Raw genomic sequence first — 13,208 nt, forward strand, 5'->3', positions numbered from 1 at the left:
CCGCATTGAAAAGTAGGTACTGATGCAGATACAAACAGAAATCAGGCTAGTTAATAATTAAGCTGCAACTTGGCAGCATTCACCTTGACAGACTTGACCTTCCAAATTAAAATCTGTCTCCCAACACCCCTCTCACTGTGTCCCCCCCCATCCTCACTCCCCCTTGCATTGATTTCATCCTTGGTAGTCTTCTTTTCAGGCTACCACACTGGGGTGATGTGTGACACACTTCATCCTCTTTCTGCTTCCTGAAGGAGCCCTTCCAGACCCCAGCCCTGTACCAGACTGTGTGGGAGCATGTTCCACACTTGCTGCAGGGATAGCAACCTCCTGTGTCTCTACAGGCAGGCTGATGCACCCTGTGCTGGCTGAAGTGCTTCCCTGAAATGCAGGAGCATTTGGATTGTTCTCTGCCACTGGGTTGTTGCAAGAGTTTATTCCTTGTCAGCTGTTGGGTCAGTAAGCACAGGCTCAAGTCAGTCCTCAGCATCCCATTGAAACAGGCGGACCCAACAGGCCTGGAGCAGACTTGGGATGGGATCTGGTGTTCTGCAGAGGTTGACACAGATTCCTGCCACAAGATGCTCATGTGTCCTAAACAGTAGGTGGGCAGTATTGATGGAATCATGCAGGTGCTTCGTATCGCTCTTTGAAGGTGCTTAGCTCCCTGCTGTAACTGTTTGGCAAGTATAGGTTTGGGAAAAAAAAATATCAGCTGGGCTTCTAAATTGGTCCTTCCTGCCACTGCCTTAATTTCAGAGGACAGTCAGCAGCCTGGTATTTAGCACTTATGGGTCACTTGCATGAGTTCATTGAGTAAGATCCAGCACAGTACTGCCATGGCAGTCTTGTGTTTTTCTCCTTCATTAGGATGGAGCCTCAGTGAAGATACAATGGCAACTTAAATGTTTTCAGATGCACCTTTGAAATTTGTTAGGTTTCTGTGCTTTGCTTTCCTGTTGCACATTCACAAATGTGACTGCATTTTAATGAGACATTAAGGAATTACCTCCTTTCTTCCTTATCCAAAAGCTTCCACTATTAGCATTTCTATGAGGTACCCATTTGGATGTGCTCCCTGTGCCTGTTCTCCTGTGGTTTGCTTGCAGCTGACACTGACAGACTCAGCTTGGCAGTCATGTTCAATCATCTGTCCCCACAGGATGCCCTTGACGTGCCTTCTTGGGTGTTCTTCTGTCTGCACCCCAGTTCACCGTACACATGGCAGAGGTGACATCAGGGCCTCCATTATTCATGTCTGTGTGGATGTGCTGTCAGTAGGCTGCAGGTCTCCATTGCTGCTAGTCAGCTTGTCTCTTCACTCCAGGTGGTTTACCTAGTAAGGTGCCTCTGGTGGCACTTAGTCTGCTGGCAAGGTGCCTTCTGGAAGAGCAGGACTCCCACCATCTTCACTTCGTAGGGTGTCTGGTCCCATGCTCATGCTAGCATCCAGCCCCTAGGCTGGACATGGTTAATACTCTTGGACATGGTTATGTTGCTTGATTTTCTCTAAGAGCTGCCTGGCAACTGATTGCCTTGCTTGTTGAATCAACAGGTGATCCACAGGTGGCTTGCAGAGACAGCAAAGCTGCATGCTAGAAGGTGTGAGGTGGACATGGGCATTCCCATGCAGCCTGCCCAATGGCCCTGGACGTGGCACACACTGAGAAGACACACAGGAGACCTTCCTCCTCAGGGAGGGATTCACATCTTGCACTGTCCTGCTTGGTGCAAGTACATAAACTAGCACAAGCAAGATGCCAGGTTCTGGGATAAAGCTGTGTTGGACACCATTTCCTATGGAGATAAAAAAGCTTGCTGCACTGCATGTGCCTACAGACCTGCCTGCAGTTCAGCCTGACCTTGAGGCATAACATTTGTGTGAGGCTCTATGTTCTCTTACCATGCCAAAGGCTTTTGTCAAATCAGTTAGATTAGGGACTGAGGTTTCATTGCATCGTTTCTCCTGGAGTTGTTAAGCTGAGGAAATTCTACTTGGTATTCCCTATTTTCAGAGCATTTCCTCAGATTCCAGACATTTTCTTTCTGCACTCTGCAACTGCAACCAGTGGGCAGGAGCCTAAGGGACTGCACCACCAACTGTGACCACAGCTTTTGGATGTAGTTATTCCAGGGAAGGTTGTAGTGAGTCAGACTGTCACCAAGTCTGGGCTTTGCAGCCCTGCTGGGATGGCTGTAGTGCTTTTGCTCAGTTCTGTATTGTCAGCATGTCAGCATGTGCTCAGCTCATCTGCCAAGCTGGGCTTTGTGGAGCTGAGGGTGCCTTCACCCCTGACCTTCAAGTTATGGGAAGCTCAGACAGAAGCAAAGTCACATTGTATGTGCTATGGCAACTGATGTCTGAGCACTTGCATTTTCATTGATGGACACAGCTTGTCATCTTCACACACTCCCAGCAAGAGCAAGAGACTGGACTTTTCTTCTTCTATGTCTTAGAAAAAGAGATGCACATTATATCTGATTCCTTGTTCCAGTGGATATAAATACCTTGAATCTTGTTCTTGATAATCATCAGTTCATGCCTCCAAGTGTACTGTGAAGCAGAACATTTTCATAGAATCATGGAATCACAGAATCATTAAGGTTGGAAAGACCTCCAAGATCATTGTGTCTAACCTTTGACCAAACATCACCATGTCAACTAAACCGTATCACTAAGTGCTACATCCACTTGTTTCTTGATCTCTTCCAGGGATGGTGACTCCACCACCTTCCTGGGCTGCCCATTCCAATGCTTAACTATCCTTTCAGTGAAAAAAGGTGCCCCCTGCATCCCACAGCATCCTGCATTGCCCTTCTTATTCTCCAGGTGCTGTGCTCCCCTGTCTATAATTTTTTCTAAACTTACGGGGATTCCTAAATCCAGAAGATGCTGTCTTGGAGCTAGGCAGTGATGGTTTTGATGTACATCATTGATTTCAAATGATGGATGCAACTTTTCTGTTTCTGTGATGGATTATAACAATGTCACCTGCCACAGGAGTTATATGCTTTATAAACTCTGAAGGTCTTGCAAGACTTACAGTCTTTGCAGTCAATCTAGCGAGGCAGATGAAGAGAGAAGTCAGAGTTTATAAATAGATTTCACTGGGACTGTATAATTTCTGTGTGATTTTTAGTGTGAAGTATGAGATCTGCTGGAGTCCACATGGGACTAATCACATCCAAGGCATTACCTGAGCATTTGTAACCTCTGAAGGAAACCTCAGGTCATGTCTGACCCACTGCTTAGCCAGAACAAGATGCTCTGCCTTCGTGATATGCTCTCCCAGGTTCTAAAGAGCTCCAGCTCCCACTCCCAGGCTCAGCTGGGCCCTGTATTGCAGCTTGTACATCCTGTCTGGTCAGGCACAGGAAAGCCAGGGGAAACCCAGCCCCTTTCTTGAGATGTCAGTTTTATCAGCATGTGCCTGCACTTAGGCATGTGGGTGGAAGAGGAGACCTGGGCCAGGCCTAGGGACCCTGCCAGGGCACCCTTCGAGCTGCTTGGGATGCTTCTTCCCATCTGGGCAACCAGAACCCTCTTGAGGCACCCTGCTGGGTTAGCTGGGTTGTTGCTAGGGGACACGAAGTATTGAGTGAGGGTCCCCAGAAATCATCCACACCACAGCCACTTTTGTGAGGCCAAAAGCCTTTATTTGGGGTCTTGTCAACCCTTTTATAAGCTTCTCCAACCAGGTCACCCTGATTGGTGGAAGGAACAACACCCCTCTCATCCCACTGGTGGGATAAGAGAGAAAAACATGCTCAGAACATCTGTGTCTTGTTTTGGGAAAGTAATTCCTTATTTACACTAGTAATCCTTGAGGGAGAATGGGTTCCCAAGACTTGCCCTTGGGAACAGCCAGCATCTGAGAGCTTGAAAATTCTCTCAGGTTCAGAAAATCATGTCCACATCGGGTCATCAACAAGATTGAGCCTGACACAAGGTCATCTAGGCACACTGCTGACCCGGGGTCCTGGTTTAGTTTCCTTCAGCAGAAACTACATATAGAATTACAGAATGGAATATGGTGGAAGGAACCTTGAAGATCATCTGGTTTCAGCCTCACTCCCATGGGACACCTTACCCTAGGTTGCTCAACACCACATCCAACCTGGTTTTGAACTTCCAGGGACAAGGCATTCATGTCTCTCTGGACAACCTGTTCCAGTGCCTTAGCACCCTCACAGTATTATAAAAGGAAAAACCTACTTGTTTCATGATTTACTTCTTGTTCATGTTTCCAGTTCATGGGAGGTTTGCATGTGGTTGTGGTTCTGTGTGTCTGGGTGTTAGATCAAGCACTGAGTGGCACAAGGAGCCAACCACAATTTTCTACTCAAAGGGGGAAAAAAAAGACTCCATTCAAATCAGGGAGCATGTCAGGGTGTGAGAAGTGTTTTAAAGGGCACTTCTGCCAAATGGCAGAATGATTTGGTACCTCAGTCTCCCCAAAACTGTAGCTACTGCAGGGGTGATGGGAGAGTGTGTGTCAACCAAGAGCACCAATGCAGACTGAAGAAACATTAAAGGGTTTTTTTTTGTTAAAAAATTAAAAACACGTTGCCTTTGTTCTTGGTGAATGATATTCAGAAATCTTGGTCCTTTGTTTCTGCGGTCCAGCACCCCACCACTGCCCCCCCAAAATGCTGTGTGAACTTAGCAAGCTGTGAAGGGGTGGCAGAAGCCCATGCTCAGGCCCCCATGGTGCCTGGAGGTCCAGGGCTGCTGCCCACAGCTTGGTGTTGGCCTTTCTTCCACAGAGGTGGCTGAGAGGAAGATGACAGTTGAAGAGGAGGAAGCCAAGAGAATTGCAGAGATGGGCAAACCAATACTCGGCGAGCACCCCAAACTGGAAGTCATCATTGAGGAGTCCTATGAGTTCAAGGTCAGTAGGTGTCCAAGGGGCCCTCCAGAAGGGGAAAGCACCATGTAGCACTGCCAAGCAGACTTGGAGAGCAAGACTGAGGGGGCAGGGAAAGGGAGAGAGGAAAAGAAGCATGTAATGCAGTGAAGGGTGGGTGAAGTCTACAAGAAATGTCAAAAGTAGAGCTGCTGGTTGGTGGGGGTGGAGGGAGAAAGGCAAGAATACCCTGCTGGAAGCAGAAGAAGCCAGTGGGCAGGAGGATGCAGAAGCAAAGCTGTCTCTGGCGAGGCAGGGTTGAGGGAAGAAGGAACCTTATCAAGATTGAGGTGTGGCAAACAAGCTGGCTGTGGTGAAGTTTGGATCAGCCAGTCCAGGGAGAAGGTGGGTTCGACCCTAGTCATGGCCTAATGTAGCTGGTATGAGAGTGCTTGTGACACTTGCAGTTTGGATAGGGTCTGTGAGACCACAGTGCAAGTGTCATCCTTGCCCACTAGCAGATGGTTTAATTGCTGTGCATCTTTATTCCCACAACAGAGCACCGTGGACAAGCTGATTAGGAAGACAAACCTGGCTTTGGTTGTAGGGACACATTCCTGGAGGGACCAGTTCATGGAGGCCATTACTGTGAGCGCAGGTGAGGGGGACATCAGAAAATCCATATGAACATCCACAGGATTCATGCAGCCTGGAATGACAGCATCTCCCTGGTCAGTGATGCTCAGCTGTGGTGACCCATCAGCAAAGCCAGTCCAAAGGGCTCCTCTGCTCCAAATATAGTGTGCTTTTGCAGGTACATTAGTGAGAAGCCCATCCAGATGGAGAGATCCATCTTCTGGTGCAGAGCCCTCCAGAAGGCCAGTTTTCAAAGGCTGTGTCAGCTGGCAGTGCTCCTGCTGCTTCAGTGATCTGATGAGCAGTGTTCAGGCCGCAAATTCCCATCCTGGCTGGGATCCTGGCCAGTGCAGACAGCACATCTGTGAGATGTCCTGTCATAGCCTGTAGAGTTCCTGGGAGTAGGGGGGGTTACCACATGAAGACAGGAGATGTTGCCTCATGAGGCAGCAGCTGCTGAAAGAAAAGGTCCAGAGACCTGCCAGCTGTTACCTGATGAGAGAGCTCACTGCTTTCAGAGCCAGGCAGCTGTGAGGAAGGTATTTTAGGCACGTCTGTGCCATTAATGGCAGTTTTCTGAACCTTTCCTTGATGGTTGGTTTGGCATCTGCCCCAAAGGGCTATTTTCCACCCAGCTGTAGAGGAGGCAGTGGATGGCCCAGCCCATGCTCTGGAGCAGGAGGATCAAAAGATCTCTCCAATTTCCCAATTCTATTACTTTCCACTAGTTTTGGCCCAAAACATGACTTACCTGTGTAATTTCTTCATGCCACTCAACAGTGATCTACAGGTTGACTACCTCCTATGTGACTGCCTATGGATGGGGACAGGGCTGCCCCTCTGTGGGTACAACGCCCCACTACATCACTCCCCATCCCAGCCTCACCCATCACTGAGGGACCTGGTGTGCCTTGAACTCACTGTTGTGGGCCAGCACCACACAACCTTGTCCCAGTAGAGCAGAATCCCTGGAGCCTTGGGGTGGAGGAGACGAGCATGAGCTGCCCCAATGGAATGAATGCTGGACCTCTCCTTCCATGTTGTTTGCAGCAGGTGATGAGGATGAGGACGAGTCTGGTGAGGAGCGCCTGCCATCCTGCTTTGACTACGTGATGCACTTCCTGACAGTCTTCTGGAAGGTGCTTTTTGCCTGTGTGCCCCCCACTGAATACTGCAATGGCTGGGCCTGCTTCGTCGTCTCCATCCTCATCATTGGCATGCTCACCGCCGTCATCGGCGACCTCGCCTCCCACTTCGGCTGCACCATTGGCCTCAAGGACTCGGTGACCGCCGTCGTCTTCGTCGCCTTCGGCACTTCTGTACCAGGTGGGGTGGCTGTGGGGAGGGGATGGGGTGGGAGGTAAGTCCTCTGGAGACGCTCCTGATTTCAGGGGAGAAGCTCTGTCATGTGATGGGGTTCAGGCTGGGATGGGTATCTCCAAATCCCTGTCCCCAGGCAAGGTCTGCACCCTGGGATCTCTGAACTTAGGAAGGGATTGTGCACCTCTTGGTCTGTGTCCTAACCTGGTTGGTGCCACACCTGAGCCTCCCTTGTCCCCCAGACATGAAGGGTTGTCTGTTTCTCCTGTTGGACCCCCAGTGACTTCTCCTTCCCTCCTCCCTCAACCCCAGACACCTTCGCCAGCAAAGCCGCAGCCGTCCAGGACATGTACGCTGACGCCTCCATCACCAATGTCACAGGCAGCAACGCTGTCAACGTCTTCCTGGGCATCGGGCTGGCGTGGTCGGTGGCAGCGATCTACTGGGCGTCGCAGGGGCAGGAGTTCCAGGTGTCAGCAGGCACCTTGGCGTTCTCCGTCACCCTCTTCACCATCTTCGCCTTCATCTGCATCAGCGTCCTCCTCTACCGCCGGCGACCCCACCTTGGGGGGGAGCTGGGCGGCCCCCGGGGCTGCAAAGTGGCCACGACATTGCTCTTCGTCAGCCTCTGGCTGCTCTACATCCTCTTCGCCACCCTGGAGGCCTATTGCTACATCAAGGGGTTTTAGGCGGTGGAGGGACGGTGCTGCCGGGGGAGGGACCACCTCCTCCGTTACCTCACCGGACACCGGTCCTGGAAGCGCTGTTTCACTGGAGGGTACGGCCGTCTGTCAGGGGCTGCCACCGCCCAGACAGTCGGACAGCTGTGCCAAAAAAGGCAAAACCATCACAGAGTGAAAAAAACAAAGAGACAAAACCCATCCAAAAACGGTACAAAAGAAAGCAACAATGGCAAGTGTTGAAATAAAACACAATAAACCCAGGCACTGACCCTATTCAATGAAATTACAAAGTTTCAACCATCTCCAAAGGCCACCTCTCCCATAGGGGGGTCATCTCCTTTCCTGCCGAGCACCCTCCACTGTAAGGAGGTGTTTCCTTATTTTTACAAGCTGAGAATTGCAGAAGTCTGGTTCAGGAATTTGTGGGGGTTTTTTCTTTTTTTTTTCTGTTCACTCATTGCTTTTCAGTTCCGGGGGAGCACGCAAATTCTTTTTTTTTTTTTTTTTTTTTAATACTTAATCCAAAAAAAGTTAAACTCAAAGCTTCAAGTTGCCGTCAGTGCTGGAATTGAACATGTGTATTTCTGAAGCCACAAAAGACTGTGACACAGTCAAAAAACTTTTTCACTATTACCCCTTTCCTCCCCTGCCACCTTCCATTACTTTCTTTTTTAAGAACATCACAAGACTGATATATTTTTAATACAAACACAGACACAAAGTCACACACATTTAGTGACAAAAGCTGGAGCATGTAGCATCTCAATCACCTGCCTGGGCTAAGAAAAAAAGAAGGAAAAAAACCCCCAACCCTATAATACAATACGTGTCATGTATATTTTGACTATGGCATTTCTCTTTGTATAATTAACTTTGAGCTCATGGTACTGCAGGGAGAGAAAATTCTGATAATTTACAACCATAAACATCCTGCTCTGGGTGGAACAAGGGGGAAATAAAACATCCTGACCTGGGTGGAACAAGAGGGACAGGGAGAGCAGCACTGTCTCCTTGGGATGGTGGTGGTGGTAGGTTTGCTGCGTGGTCCTCCTGCTCAGAGGTGGAAGTGAATTCAGGAAGACCCGGATAGCATGCCCACATGTTCCCAACACCATCCCACCCAGAGCTGTGGCGTGGCTGCCCTTCCATTCTGTTGCTGCCCCATTTTTCAAGCAGCCACACCTCGCCACACCATTTACAGGTACGGGCTTGAAAACTGCCACCCACGTCAGGACTCCTACATTATCTCAAGTACCTTTAGGGAACACCAGACAGACAAAAAAAAAGCATCATTTTAATTTGAAATGCATTTCTTTTTAAGGATAAAGAAGAAAAAAACCCACCACCATGAGAATATGTCATGAGTTACATCAACAGCTGCAAATTGAAATGTTGGGTTGGTAATAAAATAAATAAAAACTATACCTATATCTATATAAACAGTGCTATCTAGAAACATATTTCTTAATTGAGAGCCCTGGAAGAGAATGGTAAAATCTTACTCTTTGTAAAGTGTTTTTGAGATGCATTTCTTCTATCATGAAACAGGTGCTGTAAAAGGGAACCATTTTCATCAAGTTCCCTAAAATAAGCCAATCTTTGGGAGGCAGCAAGTAAGAGAGGGGCTGCCAAAAAGCACAGTTCTGCCTGCTGCAGCGCTTTTGGCTGCCCCAGGAGGCAGAGAGGCCCATGGGTTAGGGAAAAAGCAATGGGAACAAAATTGTCATGGACAAAAAGAGATGTAACATTATAGCAGGTGACTAGATGGAGGCAACTGTTCTTAAAACACAGATGAAGTATTTATTTTCATACAAAATGTTTATCAGATATCTATATATAAACGTGTACACGAGGCAGAGAAGAGGGATCCTTCTCAGATGAGCAGCCAGAGCTCTGTTAGTGGGAGCCACTGTGTTTGAAGCTAACAAGCATCCAGCATCCTGCCTCCTTACCCTCCCTTTGCCACGCCTTTGGGGGAAGGGCCTGAAAAAGATGGGCAAGAGACCCCGAGGCCAGGCTCCCACCGAGCACGCTGATCCTTCTGGCTCCAGTAGTGCCAGCAGCCACCAAGAGCAGCTGCTGTCACTGCCACACAGCCCATCAGCCCCAGAGCTCATATGTGTGACACTAAAAGAAAGAATTCAAGAGTCCCCAAATGTTTTGTGTAGGGGTTTAAAGTGCAGCTCTCAAGGGGAGATTGTTACTGTTGCTGGTTTTAACTGGGACATACGAAGTCTGTCGAGCTTTTATTTTGCCTGTGCCAGCATAGCCATCTCTGGCTAAAGCCCAGCCTGGGGCGCTGCTGTGCTCTTCTTCTATGCTTGTTCTGTATCCACCGTGTGCTTTTCATCCACTTCTTCTCCAGCTGACAGCAGGGAAGGGGTGTGGGGGTAGGACTGGCTGCCATGAGGGGACTGTATGGGGCCCCTGGTGCCCTCCATGCAGAAGGGTGATCTGCATCAGGCTGACATCTGTAGCATGTTCCTTTTATTTTATTTTTTTTTTTTTTTACTCCATTAAAAAATATGCAAGCGAAAAAAACCACAACAGGTTTGGTGCCTTTGGAGATTTTTATTTTTTTTTCTGAAGCTGTTGTTTCATTTCGGGTCTAGCTATCTGCTTGCTTCTGTTTTCCTTGGGACAGCTGCCTGGACATGGTTGCAATTGCTCTGGGTAGTTTGCTCCCCGACCCCACCACCCCAGCCCTCTGGTTTGGTACTGCTGGGAGGACCCTGCAGCCCTTGGCCCTGTCTAGCAGGCAGAAGGGAGGTTTTGCTGCTGTTTTTGTTGCTGCTGATCTGCCTTTGTTTCTCCCATTGGCTTCCCATGGCAGCCTGCAATAACAGCTGCCAACCCATCCCAGCAGCCCTCCTGCTTTGGGCTGCACATCCTCCCTTTCTGCCTCCTCCCCTGCATCACTGCTGTGGGAAAGTAAATAACACACCTTGACATCAGCAGGGAAGAGCCAAGAAGATCTTTAGGGCCTAAAGAAGACCCTTAGGGCCTACCATGGTATGGGGACATAGACTGAGGGCCATGCATGGTGTGGGGCCTGTGGTACCTCTGGGCCATCACTGTTCCCACAGAGGGCATCCACAGCACCCCACAGGTTTTACTGTCCTGGTGATGCTTTGCTACATGCATGCAGTCAAATGGTCAAAATTTGTCTTTGGGTAAAGAAGAGTTTTGCAAAGAGACACTCACCTGTCCCCCAAAAGCTCTGCAGGAACTGTGTCCCAGTTTTGGCCAGTACCATGCTGCCTCCTCACCCAATGTCATCATTGACTGATTTTTTTCATTTGTATTTGGACACCTGACCCTCAAAATGCCCTTTAGAGTGGCCCTAGAGCTAGAGTTAGAACTGACCTCCTACCTGCCCTCTGGAGCATAAGGGTAGCTGATGCAGCCATAACCCCAGTCTCCTATCTGACAGCATGGGGCCTGCTTACGGGGTACCAGGGGAGACTGGGGCTTGGGCACCTCACAGTGCAATGCAAAATGACCAAGTGGGGTGGAAGAATTCCCAGCTGGGCAGTTGTGCAGTAGGAAAGGCAGCCCTGGCAGAGCAGCCATGGCAAGGCTGCCCTGGATGTCACTTCCTTGGGCAGCCAGAGCTTGGTAAAGCCACAAAGAGACCACTGCCCTACTGGGTCCTGCACACTCCCACCCCCTTCCACAGGCCTGTGGGGTCACTTCCCACCTCTTGCCCTGCTGGACAGCTCCTTCCCAAAGACAGCACACCTGCTTCTGACCTAAGGGGAAGCACACAAGTTCCAGCTCTGGCTCATTGTCTTTGACTCCAGTGATGGGACCAAGAAGGGTTAGGGGGGTGTTGGGGCCCTTTGGGCTGGTTTGCTGCCACTGCTGCACAGAAGTATCCTGGTCCCCACAGATTCTGAAGCTTAGGTCCAGGACCAAAGGGGGCCAAGCCAGAGAAAGTTGGGATGAGTAAGAGGAGTGTGCAAGCATCAGGAATCCACTGGGATACAATACAGTGAGAAATGGAAGTGTTAGAGACATTGAGCAAAGGTTTTAAGTTAGGAAGGAGGCAATTGCAGCACGTGGATTGGGCTTTGTCACCCTTCTGGCAATTACTGTGGTGTTGGTGTGATCAGGACTCTTCTGGACAAGCTCAGACAAACCACAAAAATATTCTGTGAAGCATATTTCCTCTGATTCCATGTCTGGGGCTGCTGGACTGGTTTGTAAGTCACTTGTCCCTGGTATGGAAGGCCCCTCCACTACTGTCCATCCCCAAATACCGACAGGATGCCTCCTCACGGCACCATCTGCAAGGAGAAGCCCCCATCAGCTGCATGTGCCTCTTCAGGCTTCAGCTGCTGTAGTGGGATGATACCTTTCTGCATGTCTCCACCAGCATAGCCCTTTGCTTTGGGAAAACATTTTGGAGGACAACCCAGTATTGTTGTACCTGGACACTGGTGAGATAAACTAGAGGAAAAAAGACCTTTGTTCACCTCCAGTTCACCTCATCCACCACTTGACAGCACAGTAGGACAGAGGTATAGGTCTAGATGGTAACAGAAGAGCATCCAAGAGATCTGGTCATGCTTGAATATGACCTCAGTGTAGGAGCCAGCCTGCACAAATGGGAGCAGCAGTTGCTCAGTCCTGGCCACAAGCTGGAAAGCACTTGTCACCAAGAATAACCTTTGGAGTATTAGATGGAAAAAATATTTTAAATGACGTTGTTGTCCGTGTACCAGCAGCAGCCAACTTCTGATGCCAGAGCTGTGTGTGCCAGTGCAGCTTAGCGCCCAGCAGAGCACACGGTGCTCCCAACCTGCCTCTCTTGCAGGAGGGGATTAAGTACCTCCTGGTATTTAAGTGAGTCATTTAAAATACATAGGTAATTAACACCATGAGTAGATTTATCCCTCCTCCCTGCCTTCCCTTCACCCAAGAGGTCTGGGCTTTGCCCAGAGGTAGGAGGTGGGGACAGACCAGCCCCAAGGCCCCCAGGGCATCCCCTGCAGGTGGCTGGTGGGGTTTGCTCATACTTGTGTCCCCCTGCCAACAGCAGATACCCTTGGTGCCTTTCCCACACTGCACTTACCCACACGTGGCCTAGGGTGTAGTTGGAGCTTGGACATGGAGTCTAAAGGCACAATGCGGGGTGGATGAGCTCAGCAGATGCTCCCACTGCACTTAAATGTAAGCACTCACCCATGTCCCAGACTGTACCATTGCTGTTGCCACATACATGGCAAGCTGAGTGGGAGCTGTGGCTAAAAGAATAATAAATAATAATATAATAAACATTATTTTATATATAATGTATATATATTATATAATAAATAATAATAAATAAATAATAATAATAAAATACCTACCTAGTACCCATTGCTGGGCAAGCACTCAGAAATTGGCTGAGTTTCAAGAATGTGATAAAAAACATCACAGGCCTAGGAAGTACTTTTAAACACGTGCAATTTGGGTGAATTAAAGAAATAAACCCTTCAAACAAAGATTTTTTTTTTTAGGGTGTAAGTTGTGAAGTTATGAATACCTTCACAGGAAGATGCCTCTGATGTTGAAGAAAATAAGCTTCCATTACAGAAATACTGATCTCATTCCATGGGAATTATGAGTATAACCTGAGTGCATGAAAAAACTGTAGGAGGAATAACATCTCAACACAAAAGCTTCAAAGGTATTCTCAGAAAGTCCCCATGGCACATCCTTGGCACTAAAGGTGTAC

General features: G+C 48.9%; 1 protein-coding gene across 9 annotated transcripts in view; it reads left to right on the forward strand.

The window, feature by feature from the left end:
• The window catches only part of SLC8A3 (solute carrier family 8 member A3), a 137,145-nt gene extending 128,225 nt beyond the window's left edge, over window positions 1-8,920 (forward strand). For 6 of the 9 annotated variants that reach the window (XM_086895125.1, XM_086895132.1, XM_086895129.1 and 3 more), the window contains 4 exons: window positions 4,768-4,892; window positions 5,406-5,505; window positions 6,534-6,809; window positions 7,116-8,920. In XM_086895125.1, coding sequence (XP_086751251.1) covers window positions 4,768-4,892; window positions 5,406-5,505; window positions 6,534-6,809; window positions 7,116-7,492 — 878 coding nt within the window. In that variant the 3' untranslated portion in view covers window positions 7,493-8,920. The remainder of the gene's footprint in view (window positions 1-4,767; window positions 4,893-5,405; window positions 5,506-6,533; window positions 6,810-7,115) is intronic. The other 3 variants (XM_086895127.1, XM_086895128.1, XM_086895130.1) reach the window with 1 other exon arrangement.
• The last annotated feature ends 4,288 nt before the right edge of the window (window positions 8,921-13,208 follow it).

This window comes from Cyanistes caeruleus, chromosome 6, assembly GCF_971803275.1.
Source record: "Cyanistes caeruleus chromosome 6, bCyaCae1.hap1.1, whole genome shotgun sequence".
In the NCBI taxonomy this organism is placed as follows: Eukaryota; Metazoa; Chordata; class Aves; order Passeriformes; family Paridae; genus Cyanistes; species Cyanistes caeruleus.